The 14257-nt window shown below is 39.4% G+C and overlaps 1 protein-coding gene across 17 annotated transcripts in view; it reads right to left on the bottom strand.

The window, feature by feature from the left end:
* Positions 1 to 2276: 2276 nt before the first annotated feature.
* MLLT10 (MLLT10 histone lysine methyltransferase DOT1L cofactor) overlaps positions 2277 to 14257 on the bottom strand; it is a 160177-nt gene continuing 148196 nt past the window's right edge. For 16 of the 17 annotated variants that reach the window (XM_031676410.2, XM_031676409.2, XM_031676413.2 and 13 more), the window contains 6 exons: positions 12341 to 12529; positions 11843 to 11931; positions 11347 to 11708; positions 10209 to 10305; positions 5825 to 6034; positions 2277 to 4035 (listed from right to left, as the gene is read on the bottom strand). In XM_031676410.2, the coding sequence (XP_031532270.1) occupies positions 3991 to 4035; positions 5825 to 6034; positions 10209 to 10305; positions 11347 to 11708; positions 11843 to 11931; positions 12341 to 12529 (992 nt within the window). In that variant the 3' untranslated portion in view covers positions 2277 to 3990. Of the gene's footprint in view, positions 4036 to 5028; positions 5156 to 5824; positions 6035 to 10208; positions 10306 to 11346; positions 11709 to 11842; positions 11932 to 12340; positions 12530 to 14257 lie in introns of all 17 variants that reach the window. The other variant, XR_004189140.2, reaches the window with a different exon arrangement.

The following is a 14257-nucleotide window of genomic DNA, read 5'->3' on the forward strand; positions in this document are numbered from 1 at the left end:
GTCCTTCAGAAATGAAGGAGGGAGAAAGATTTCCCTAAACAAACATAAGCTTGAGGGAGCTCATGACCAGGAGACCTGCCTTACATGAAATGGTAAAGGGAGTTGAGTGGAAGTAAAAGGAAACTAACATCGTAAAACCGTAAGAAGGTAGCATAAAACTCACTGGTAATGGTAAATATAAATTCAAAATTAATTTCTGTACTATGGTAATACAAGTCTAAAAGTCAAAAAAGTAAAAATAATCGTAACTATAAAAACCTATTATTGGACACAATATGAAAAACATGTAAACTGTAACATCAATAATTAAAATGTCAGAGGAGGAAGAACAGACATAAGTGTCAAGTTTAGGAACGCTGTCGAAGTTAAGTTGTTACCAGTTTAAAGCAGGGCATTAAAATTTTAAGATACTTCATGTAAAACTCATGTAACCACATGGAAAAAACTGTAGTAATTGCACAAAAGAACATGATAGAGAAGTCAAAGCGCAGTGATACCCAAAGACATCAAAACACAGAAAAATGCAGCAGGGTAAGAAACAAGGAACAATTGACTCTTATTTTGTGGTTGGCTTTATTCCTTTGATAACTATGTAAGTTTAAAAAGCTAAAGCTCTAATCTTTTCTTAGAAACAATGATCAGTACATATATGTGAACTAAAAAAATGTGCAGTATATTGTATGTGTATTTACATGCAATATAATGTATATGTGTAGTCAAACTGTAATAATTCTACCTAATAAAACTGAAAAGAAAAACTAAATAAAAGGAACCATGGATCTACAAAGCAGCCAGAAAACAATTAACCAAATGTCAAAAGCAAGCCCCTATCAGTAGTTGCTTTAAACATAAAGATATTAAATTCTCCAATCAAAATAAAAAGAACAGCTGAATGGATGAAAAAAAAGTAAGACCCAACAATATGCTGCCTACAAGAGACTTGCCTTTAGCCATTAAGACAGTTAACTGAGACTGAAGTGATGGAAAAAAGATATTTCAAACAACAGTAATCAAAAAGTAGGGAGAGTTAGCTATACTTATGTATCAAACAAAATTGATTTTAAACTAAAAATGATCAAGAGACAAAGAAGGTCATTATATAATGATAAAGGGTCAATCCTTCAAGAAGATAAAACAACAAAATGAAGAAGACAAGCTACAGAATGGGAAAAAGTATTTGCAAACCATGTATCTGATATCTTTCAAAATACAGAAAGAACTGATACAACTCAATAGAAAAAAACAAATAATCCTATTAAAAAATGGGCAAAGGACCTCAAGAGACATTTTCCGAAGAAGACATACAAATGGCCAAAAGTCACTTGAAAAGTCAGTCAACAGGGAAATGCAAATCCAAATGACAATGGAGACCAGTGTGGGGGTTGGGGAGGTGGGGATAGTTCAGTGGTAGAGTGCATGCTTAGCATGCACGAGGTCCCAGGTTTAATCTTCAGTACCTCCATTTAAAAAAGTCTAAAATTAAAAACAAACAAAAAAAAGACAATGAGGTACTTACCTCATGCCTGTTATAATGGCTACTATCAATCTACCATCTGATCCAGCAATCCCACTTCTGGGAACATATCCAAAGGAAACAAAAACACCATGTCAAAGAGATATCTATACCTCCATGTTCATAGCAGCATCACTCACAATAGCCAAAACATGGAAAACAACTTAAATGTCCACTAATGAAGAAGTTGTGGGGTCTGTGTGTACGTACATATGTACATGTGTACACACATAATGTATGATGGAATATTATTCAGTCATTAAAAAAGAAGGAAACCCTATTTGTGGCAACATGGATGGACCCTGGCAGCATTATTCTAAGTGAAGTCAGTCAGCGAGAGAGAGACAAATACGGTACAATCTCATATGTGGAATCTTTAAAAAAGAAAAAGAAAGAAAAGAAATCTAACTCATAGAAAAGAGGTGGGGGAAGGGGAACTGGACAAAGGTGGCCAACAGGCACACACCTCCAGTTAGAAGATAAATAAGCACCAGCGCTGTAAGGTACACCATAATGACTACTGTTAACTCTGCTGCGCGATATGCAGGAAACTTGTAAATCCTAAGAGTTCTCACCACAAGGAAAACACTTTTGTTGTTGTTCTCAGAATTTTTGGTATCTGAGATGACAGACGTTAACTAAACTTACTGTGGTAATCACTTCACAATATATGTAAGTCAAATATATTATGCTGTACATCTTAAACTTAGACAGTGCTGTATGTCAATTCTACCTTAATAAAACTGGAAAAAAAGGCACTGAGTTATAAACATTATTAAATTTTATTAACAAAAACTGTACATTTTCTTTAATACATGTGGAATTTTACATCTAAGTAAAATAACAACACATTCAAAATTTACCATTTATACAAATTGTTACAGAATAACAACCAGTGGGTTAAATAAGTAAAATAAACCACACCGATTTTTTTTAATTATCTACAAAAGATTTGACTTTCTTTAAAATTCCCCTGAACATATAAAAATAAATTAATTTTACTTTTCAATTAAATCTACCAATTAGAAATATTACAAATCAAAATATCAATGTTATCTTATGAATTTTTCACAATACAAAACAGATTCACAAAACCTTATTTACAGAAATGAGGTAAGAACTGTGCAATGTTTAACCAAGAGACATATTGCAGAATTAACATGTTCTTCCAGCTAAGTACACAGTGGAGGTCTAATTACAGCTGGGTCTTTTCCACTAATAATTCACACATTTAAGAACAGCTCAGTGATTGCATCTTCAGTTGTTTAATTTATACTCTCTCATACTGTCGCACCAGGAGCGGGGCTACCCAACGTGGAAGGGCTGTAATACAGATTTCACCTGTTTCAGGAACTGTAGTGGTGGGTTTAGTCTTGTTTTATTTGTTTGAAATCATTGTCAATAATGGGAAGTTGTCTAAATTAAGAACAAAAAAGAATTCTTACCAAATCCATTCATTTTCCTTGTGACTCATTAGTGGATAAACACCCAGGTAATAGTTTTGCCTGAGCTACCTACAGTGGCATAGTAAGTTTTTAATAAAGGCAGAACCACGGGGACGGCTGCTGGTACGACACCGACTACTCCCGCTACTCGCAAGGACTAACGCACGCGGGCTCAGCTGTCCGGAGCCCTCTCAGCACAAGGCAGGTGCTAACAGGCACTTGATGCAGGCCAAACCCTACCAGCAGTTTCCAGAGTGGCCCCTCTTTCACTTTGAATTGATCTGGTTCCCCCAGCAGCCTTAGAACTGGCTTAACTCAAGGTTTCCTTAAAATATGAGTAGGCCTTAAAACCAAAGAAAAGGCATTTAGCAAAAGAAAATTATCTTTAGCAGAAGCAGACATTTACCATTCTAATTTGATTACCAAAATTGGCCAAATCCTATTAGAAAGGAAATTTTTATAATAAAGATTGCCAAGTCCCAGTGGATGACCTATTTATTTGTAATATTTAACCAATAAAATTCCAGTAGAAGAAATTAAGACAGTTTCTTGAAATTTCTTTTTAAGACTGGACTCACAGAGCAAGCATTCTAAAACCCAAAAGACCATATTTCATATTCCAACTCGTACAAATAAAATCAAATCGTTTATAAATGGAATAAGTCTTTAGTTTTGCTATTCATCTCTCCAATTTGTAACAAAATTAGTTGTGTACCAATTATATTAAATTTCTCTTAGGTTGATAAACTCATTGCATGTAAATTATTTCACTGACAAAAGTTAGTTATTAATTCTTTTTCAAAGTTCAAAAAATCTGGGTGGGGTGGGGGATATGAGAATTCTGTTTCAGTGCAACAAAGCAAGAAAATCAACCAAAGCCTTACAAGACTGCGCGTGTGGCAGTTAACCCTTTGTCGTGCAGTGGTTTTCGTGCTGCGTCTCTTCACAGGTGCACAGAGGCTGCAGGTGCAGCCGGTGGGTGGGGGGGGGGCAGAGCAGCAGGACCGGCGATTTCTACTCGCTTCTCAAGCGTCAGCTTTTCTCTTGAGCAACAGGCCCAGTTTTATCACTAAGTCTCTGCAGTTAAAGCAAGCAAAATCAGATGCATTAGTGAAATCAATTTTTGGCCCACACTTGAGGTAATATCCTCTTAACTGAAATTGTAACTGAGATAAAAGGTGGTATATATAATTATTCCTTTTTTTCCTACAAGCTGGCATGGCTACTCCTCAGCACAATATAAAGACATGAATTTACTGGCAAACATTCAGTTGCTTTACACTCAGTTCAGCAGTATACAAAGACAGATGTGCCCCTCTGAGGGAAATCTCGTAAGGAATGAATATAAAAATCACCCCCCCCAAGTTAACTTTTCCACAGAAGTAGGGACACAGTAGTGTGGAAAATGAACTAAGAAAGTCATGGGTTCTGATCCCACATGTGCCATTTGTCCTTTGAACGTTAACCTCTTTATTAAGTATCCTTTTACTAATCTACTTTAAAAAAAAAAAGGGGGTTCAAGCCTATTATTATTTTAAAGATTGGAACCACATATATTGTTATATCTAACAAAGATGCCCTGCACATTGTGGGGTACTCATAAGTATTATTTCCCAGCCTTGCTTTTTTCCATTAGGTAATTAATATTGTTTATTTTATAGTGTTTACTATTGTGGTTTTCCACTAAAAATTACATTTCATATTGTACAACTCAGGGAAAGTTCGCTTATAAGCTTGTAATTCATTCACTCTTTAATACAAGAAAAAACTTACGAGGAAAGAAAACAGTTAAAAAAATTCTAAATTAATGCAAAATCACTGAGATTTCCCGTGTCAGCACAACTAGGTTTGTGGTGATTCCCAGTCAGGGAGTCAGGGGAACAACAGGTCAAACACAAAGCACTGAAGAGGTAATGAAAACCAGTAACACTATACGTTGAACCAATTCTTGTTACTAAAAACAAATTAAAGTTTCTGAAGACTAAAAGCACAGTAAACAGCAAGCTTTCAAAGTAACGGGAAAGAGCAAACATTGTGACTTTTAACACCATTATTTGCCAAGTCTCCCACCTCATTCTCTCCCTTCTTCCTTTTCCTGATGTCCAGTCTCCATTCTACATCCCAATATCCTTCCTCTAACAGGGTTCTGCCCTGAACTGGAATTTAGGGGAAACATTTATACTCCAGTAAAGTAGACCTAATTGAAGGGGAGAATTAATAGAAAGAAACAGCCTTAAAATGTGTGTGACTATAAGGTACAGTACACCGCTCCTGCACCCATCCTTATTTATCTTAACTTGTACACTGAGAGAGTAAGAAGCTAGCACACAACATCAATAAAAAACTTAAATTTCATTACAAATGTGACTATGATTTACTTTCTATCTGACAGACTAACTGTATTGTCCTAAGCTTTACATATTAATTTTACTATAAATATAATTCAGTTTTAGAGAGTACTTCTGAGCAAAGTAATAGAAATATTCCTAAATTGTCTAGACTATTTCTATAATTAAACAAATCACTTAGACAAAGATTCTCAAAACACCACTATTATCTTTTGATTGGATGGTCCCGTACCACTTACGATAACTAAAACATATTTTCATTTTGAAAACTGCTGAATTATAAAACAGTCTCCCAATCTTATGTGCAAATTCAAACTGATACATTTAGGGGATATATAAATTGGCTTAAATTCTTTGTGTTTACAATATCCAGCTGCTGAAACAACTGGTTTTAAGAAGAAATTATCAGGGGATAATATATTTTTTAAAAAAAGAGTGCCTAGGGAGACAATCATCTCTGATTATCAATAAGATTCATCTGATGATTCCACTAGCTACAATAAAGCACAGATACTTACTGTCACCTTCTGACTGGTACTGTCGCCGTGGATGGTGAGGAACGGGTTGGTGGTGGCTGGGTGAAGCGGGGGGGCCTGAGTGCCTGCGAGCAGGTTGTTTATGGGAATCTGCGTGGGTGCCGGGAGCTGCAGCTGCTGTAGATCAGGCTGGTGGTGCTGCTGGTGGTGATGCTGCTGCACCAGCTGATACAGAAGGGCCTGGTGCTGCTCCTGAGGTCAGACACGTGGGAGAGGGTGAGTTCCCAGCCACAGACCCAGCAGTCCGCACAGCCTGCCTCCGCCCTTCTCATTACTCTGACATCAGGTACTTAAGTGAAGTCGAAGTCACACCCCTAAGACAGTAAGTATCTCATCTGGAGAACAGGCCGCACTAGGTAATGACCCTTCACTACACAATCTCAGTATCACCAGTGAGTGTCCTCATCTTCCAAATCAGGCAAACAAATGTAGGAGACCCCTGTTCAAGTGAGGCTTCCCCTGACCATCAAGGAGACCTGTGTTTGGCTTTAGAATGCTCTGTGCGGGGAAATCCTTCCCATAATTCTGGGAACTTAAAGTAACTTCCACAATTCTCGTTCACGCCAACAGAAAGAGTGCTCTCCTCCTGTGATTATGAGACTGTTCTTCCCAGCAAGCATTCCTGAGTACTTACTGTGTGCTGAGACATATATTTAGTGCCCGAGACACATGGAGGTGTCGGGGGGGGGGGGATCCCTGCCCTTAGGCAGCCTATCCTGCAGGGAAGAAACGTGAGGACGTGATCACTGCCAGGGGTCAGGGTCTGGCAGAAGTGGGGTGCTCAGGGGCTCTCACTTGGATGCAGCCTCGAGGAGACTCGGGGTTCCAGGCAGAGGGGAACCCTACCCATTGCTGGGGCACCAAGCACGACAGAAGACTAGGAAGGAGACGGGGGGCGGAGGGCAGCGAGCAGCGAGGGCAGGATGGAGGCCTGCAGTGTCGGCCAAGAACTCAAAGTAACATGGGAAGGCAGAGGCAGTTTTGAGCAGAGGAGCAACACAACCTGACAGGATTTCTTGATGGAGTCAATGCGAGGTGTCAGGAGAGGAGCTGTATCAACGGAGAGGGAAGGCGTGTGGAGGATCAGCAGTTCAGGTAGGACATGTTAAGCCTGAACTGTCCATTATGACAGCCAAGGGGCAGCACCAAGACAGCAGTGGACACAGGAGTTTAAAATTTCAGACAGGCCTGGGCTGAGACGTCAGTGTCTGCACTTAGATGGCACCTAAAGCTACGCGGCTGGAGGAGATCCTGAATTCTAGGACTCTGAAGTAAGTGGCGCTGAGGAGAAGAGGAACCAGGAAAGGGAGCTAAAAACCAAGATAATGTGGTATCCTGGGAGCAAAGGGAGAGAAGCATTTTAAGGAGGAGCCGTTACCAGGTTCTGTCAAACGCCGTTATCAGGTCAGGTAAGATGAAGATGGAAACTGACAGGACTAAACGCCGGGCAGAACCACCAGGCAGCAGCCAGTGGGAGAGGAGGGCCGAGGGAGAGTTCTTCCTGAGATGGGAGAGGTAAGTGTGTCTCCTAATACAGTTCCTGGTGATATAAAGTCCGATGCTTGTACGTGAACAAGCCTCAGCCCACAACAATGGCTGGAAGGATGAAGAAGAATTTAAACCACTCAGTCCTCATGGTCTCTGAGCAACAATTTATGCTAAAAATTCCTTTATCAACCATGTTCAAGAAATGAGAAATCTGTATGTGCTATTATTAGAGTAAAATCTTGATTAACAGGAAGAACCCCAAATAAACTGAATTTCAGTGCTTCCTATTAAGATGAAGCAAGAGGTAAGAGATCACATTTCAGTGTAAGCATTTAAGAATTTATATACAACCTATCTTCATACCACTGGAAGAACAGTGACAGCGAAAATGATGATACAGAATCAAAACAGACATCTTTGATGTATTTTTGATTAAAGCAAGAAAGTAGGTGGATGTATTTTAGAAAGAAATTACAGGCAGAAACCCTGAGTTAATCAAACAGTGCGTCCCGCGGCAGTCTAACTGTGCGGTGTGCTAGGCACAGGCTGAGGGAAAGGCTGCCCCTCGTCAAGCTGGTCTTGCTGCGACTGACGGGGGCGGGGACCTCAGCAGTGCTGCCCTGGCACAGGAGCTGCTCACTGCCACTCCTGTCCTGGCTCTCTCTCCCTCTTCTCCGGGACTCCTGCTCCACACCTTCTCCCTGCTCTAACCAGTGTCCCTATCTCCCTCAGCTGGTGACTTTACTTACAATTCTAATTTAAAAACTGGAAACATGAGAAGTGAGCTTCCTACTACCATAAGACCCGCCGTGCCTCCCTCATCACGGGGAAGCTGCCCCCAGCTCCTCTCCCCCGTGAGGAGCTCTAAGGCCTGCACCCTTCCTCTCTCCTGCACCAGAAAACTCCCCGTCAACACGCAGGCGTGCTGTCCTTTTCTGAATGAACAGAAACTACCCCGGAGACCATGTCTTTCTAACGTTGGTTGCCCATTTCTGCTTTTTAAGGCAAAACAGTTCCAGTGGCCCAGACTCCATCTTCATTCCCTCTCCTCCCATTTTCCTCCGAACCAATGAGGCTTTCCACTTCTCACCAAAACCCTGTTCTCAAAAACCTCTGGACAGCCAACACCAATGGGCAGTTCCCACCTGTCCCACCCAAAGCATCTCACTCCACTGAGTCCTCCCGTCTTGAAACATTTTCCTCACATGGACCCAGGCCCCTACTCTTGGCTCTCCTAACTCACTAGCCACTTTTTCCCAAGATCCTTGACTAGATTACTCTCCTCTTCCAGGATGTGCAGGGCTCAGTGCTCAGACATTAGTCCTCATTCCCTACTGATCTCATCAAATCTTCTGAATCTAAACATCACATATGCAGCAATGACCCCAAATTTCCATTTACAACTGCCTCCTTTCCTTGGACTCCAGACTCTCGTAACTGCTTAGTCCACCTCTCACTTGAACATCTAAACACTCACTTTCGTATGTCATGACAGACTGTTTTCTCCCTAAAACCTGCTGTTTGTCTTAGTCTTCCAAATCTCTGTAAAAGCCAACATCCAACTGCAAAGTCCCACAAACCAGGCTGGTTGGTTCCATCTTCAAAATACACAGCCCCAGACAGTTTCCCACTACGTTTATCATGGAGACACCAGCAGCTCCTCCCTGGGCCACTCCAGGAGCTTCCCAGCTTGGACTTTTGCTGCCACCCCCACCCTCAACATACACAGACTGGTTTCCACCCAGCAGCTAAACTAATCTTTTAAAATGTGAATTACTGTCATGTCACTGTTGTGTTCAAAGCCCAATTAATTCCTTTTTTAAAAAAATCAACTGTACTTCAATTAAAAAGCAAACAACCAACCAACCAAACCATTTAAAATATGGGCAGAAGAACTGAACAGTCTTCCAAAAAAGGAAACACAGATGGCCAACAGAAGCATGAAAAGTTGGTCAACATCACTAATATTAGGGAAATGCAAATCAAAATTGCAATGAGACATTATCTCACACCTGTCAGAATGGCCATCATCAACAACCCTCCAATTAATTCTTTAAAATAATCCTGAAGGAAACAATGAAGATATATGACGTAAGATTTTTTAACTGGATAATTATTAAAGCTAGGCAATCAGTATGCTATACTCTCTTCTTCTGGTACACTTGAAAATGTCCATAAAGGAAGATTTTAAAAAAAAAAATCACCAATGGCTTTTCCATCACCCTTGTGATAAACCTAAGCCCCCTGCCACAGACAGACAAACCAGGCAGCCCCCGCCTTTCCAGATGGCTGGTGGCTCCCCTCCGCACGAACCCCCTCCCTGCAGTCACGCAGCCTTCCTTCTACTTTGAAACATAAACACATGCCCAGCTGAGGTCTTTTACAACTGCTGGCCCCTCCACCTTGAACATGTTTTCTCTTCCATGCCCCATCTCAAAAAGTCATGCTCCTTCAACTTTTATTCAGATCTGTGCGTAAGTCGCCCGCGCAGCGCCTGGCCCATCCTACCTGAAACAGCTCCCCAAACTGTCCTCCATCCCCTGGTCCTGCTTTATTTTCCTTCCCAGTTCTCACCCTACCAGCAAGTAACTATTTGTCATCCATTTCCCCTATCAGAACAAAGCTGCACGACAACACAAAGTCTGGTTCAGCAGTGTATACAGGAGCACCAGAGCACACGCTCCGTGTGTCCATGAATCAACGTCAGGTCAGTACAGGGTCACAGACGACACTAAACAGCAAGACAAACTGTTCTTGGACTGCACGTCCCATAACGTTACTTCACAAAGTGGGTAATCTACCCCACGCTGATTATCTATTATAGCTTGGATCACCTGCTCCTAATAAAGACCAAATATTATCAAAAGGAAGAACTTACTGGTGTGAGCTGTTGTGAATTTAACAACTGCTGGAATTGCTGTTGATGAAGAAATATTTGTCTTTGCTGGTCAGAAAGTAATCCTAGTCCTGAGGCACTGAAAAACGATGAAAATTCTTAACTTTCTACTGTATACCTTTAATGCTTTTTTCATTGTTAAAAAAAGACAATTTTTCAATTTGATGTTTAATAAGTTAAGTTTCTAAGCACAACACTTCATGGAAACAACGATGTACAAAGTTATTATTTCTCTCTCTCTCACTGTGCACACACAGGTAAACAAGAATTCACATCGTCTGGAAGTGTTTTGTTTTCCTTTTCTTTGGTAAACCAAGCAGGCACTAAGTTGTTTTGTGGAATAGAAATTTATACATGTTATTAAACATGCACATGTAACAATTTATTTTTAATTATTCAAGGGTAATTTAACCCACACTAAATAACACATATTTAAAACAAAGTAAGAAACCAAACATACTGATTGACTTGACCTAACTTTTTTTAAATGGTCCCAGTGGTCGGTAAAACTAAGCAATAATGAAAAGAGAGTCAGAAGAAATAGTTTACTAGCATCCACTGCAAATCCATTTAAAATGACTTTTTCCTCAAAAGTATGTGCAATAACAACATGGCTTTGCCATTCAATGAAATTCTAGTACAATGAAACAGTGTCTCACTCCCTGCAAATTCAAGATAAATACTTGACCTTCATCTTACATCAAAATCTTTGACTATAAAGCTAACAAGATTACATAGCTGAACTTTAAGAAACCAATATTCATATGTGATCTTCATTATAATATTACTTTTCTCCAGAATTTACGATACACGGAGGCAATATACAAGGGGTAAGAGAAATCAGCATTTAGAACAGACACCACAACTCAAGACTGAAATTTTCAGCACAGAATGTATTTAATGCTTTGTTACTAAAAGTGACAATTTTCTTTTAATCTGAATTACTTAAGTTTCAAAAATATATGGCTCTTGGCATAATATATTTAGTTTAAAAGCTTGGTGGATTTTAATTTCTTAGAATACATCTACAAGGAACACATTAAAAAATCCCAGCCTAAAGCCTGGACAGCACTGGTACCATGCTGCACTAAAAAACCCAAAAGACAGTTAAGTTTCTTACCTGTTAGTCAGTGTAGCTGGCATTGGATGTGTTGCATTAGGTGGTACAGTTGTATGGGTGAGGGGGGCAGGGTTCTGGGATATTGTGACAGGGGTCTGAATAACCCCATTTAAAGCTCCCACAATGCCATTAATTGCCAGTTGGTTACCTGGCAAAGCTCCAATTATTCCACCCACTCCAGGCACGGCAGGGATGGTGGATGTTACAGTCTGCATTCCACTAGCCAGTGCCCCCACTGTCACACCATTGACCTGCTGAACTCCACTAACGCCTGAGCCCTGCTGAGCTGGACTCTGCCCGGCAGGAGGTGGAGTAGAAAGAGCCGATGAACTGCTGGTGCTTTGTCCACTGGAGGTTAAGTCCTAACATAAGGAAGCACAGGAACTAAGTTATAAACAGCACAGCAAACTGTTTAAAATAATTTTAAACCATTTAACATGATACACTATTGTTCGTAAATAAAACACACAAATTAAACTAACCACACCGAAATTACCTGATTTAATACAGGAAGAGAATTATCAGGTAAAAAGCTATTTCCTAGATGAGGACTCTTACTGCTGTTCAAGGAATCAGTAGTAGGAGCTAGAACAGAAAAAGACAAAAAGAAACCTATTTACCCCGTTAAATTACATTATGTATAAGATTAAAGGCTTATCTAAAAGCTTATCCAGAAGCCCACATTAAAAACACTTAAATATTAAATCTTGCCATTCTTAAGACCAATTAAAATGGAAAAATCTATATCTCTATTGAATACCACGGCTTTAAATCAATAGAGATCATTACATACTTAAATAAATTTTATCATTAAATTCTGTACTACAGAGTTAGAGCAAATTCAAATTGATCACTTAACAGGATTCTTCATGCTCCTATCATTCCTTTTTTACATCTTCATACAACTGGTGACCAGTTATTACTCACTTATCATAAAAAAAGATACTTAAAGTCTATCTCACTTTCCTCAGAACCACAATAAATTCATACTTACCATTCTGTGCTGAAAATGCATGCATTTGATGAGATGGGCTAGGATTTGTTGTTATTGTTGGAAAAGGCACTGAGAGCTGTGCATTCAATAATTGAAGGCGTTCCTTTTTGGCAGTCAAGTTTTTAATCTGTTCCTCTAATCTTCGATTTTCAACTTGAAGTTGGTGTAATGACTTCAGCATTCCTAAAACTAGCAAACATTTGGATGATTTTTTAATAAAGACAGGACTAGGTATTTTATGGACTTAAGTGTCAATAACTTTGGAAATAAAATTAAAAAATTAGAAATTCTGTAAAGCACTTCTAAATGACTAGGTTTTATTACAAAATTTATATGTAGAAAGAAATATACCATAATGTATTTATACCTATATTGTGGTATATTTAAGTATAAAGGAATATTGGTCATAGATATACTGTCTAGAAATGCTGCTGACACATACCAAAAAAAAAAAAAAAAAACCCAAAACCCAAAACCCACCTGGGTTCAGGCAATTTCCATTCTCAAAGAAAAATGACAAGACCGTTTTCATCAAAATAAAAACCTGATTAACAATCCAAAGTGTTTGCCATGATTTTTCATTAAAATCATATTTAAAATGGCAAAGAATCACACCAATATCTTTTGCCACAACGAAGAGCACAAGGGTTTGTCTGCTGCTTGGTCTTAACCAATTGAGCCACTGGCCAGAGGCAAGCGGTCGAGGCCCCTCAGAGCCCAGCGCTCGGCCTGCGGATCTGCTCGCCCCCAGCAGGGGGCAGTGTGTGTGCACCGCAACCCCAGCTCCGGCTCCCAGGGAAGCGCATCCTCTCCCGCAGGCTCAGCTTCTGTCCTGCCTCCTCATCTCAAACACCCTTCCCACTCCTTCCACAGCTTGGACCTCTCAATTGACAGATGGCACAGCGGCTGTGTGATGCCGCGGTGATGGACACTTTAAAAGTTCTACGTATTAAAAAGTTGTGTTTGTTTAACATGCCCTCAGGGCCTTCAAAAAACACAATTCTGCTGGTACAGACACATACGGTCATTTCCCAAGGATTTAACTTTTATCCCTCCTCTTCAAGATCCCACAAAGAAACCCTTAGTGTACCCAAATGAGATGCAGGAAGACTGAGCTAAACCTGTCCTCCAGCTATCATGTTTAAAGGATTATCCCGGCATGAACTTCCTCACAATTGACATTTTTTGTCAGAGCACCATTCATAAAAATACCAATTTATGGCACCTCTCTAACACTAAGCAAAATATTTGGTTCTGTTTTAAAACATAAAGCAGCAAAAGCTTTAAACCCAAATGATCTAAAAAAAAAAAAAAAACCTATTTCCCCCCCAAATATACATCCTCAACAATAGGCCACTTCTCTAGCTAACCCACCTGGAGTAGCTGGTTTTTGTTTTTCATGGGGTTTTTTGGGGCATTTTCCACCCACGACTCTCCCTAATACTTAAAATTGTAAAGACACTAAATACATACATGTAGTATATATTATATAATTTAATAAGTAAATGATATAGATAAGATGTAAGTCATATATATATAATTTAGTAATTATTATTCAAGCAATGAAACTAAAAGAAGCTGTTAACTCATGAATTTTAGTAAAACTTAAAAACTGATTAGAACAAAGTACAGTGGAGAAATAAAGTACTAACATTTTAATAATTATAAACAGTAACAAGAACCAGTGAACAGATAAATGTTTTCTATGAGCCAGGCAATGTTCTTTATGTCTTTTATGTCATTTAATCTTCAAAACAATACTACGATATAGGTACATTATTATTCCCATTCTACAAATGGAAACTAAAACATCTGGTTATTAAGAAACTTGCCCAAGATCATACTGTTAATAGCAGGTTAAGATAGTCCAAGCAGTCAAACTGTAGAGTTGGCTCTATTAAACTACTACGTTACATT

Source organism: Vicugna pacos, chromosome 35 (genome assembly GCF_048564905.1).
Source record: "Vicugna pacos chromosome 35, VicPac4, whole genome shotgun sequence".
NCBI lineage: Eukaryota > Metazoa > Chordata > Mammalia > Artiodactyla > Camelidae > Vicugna > Vicugna pacos.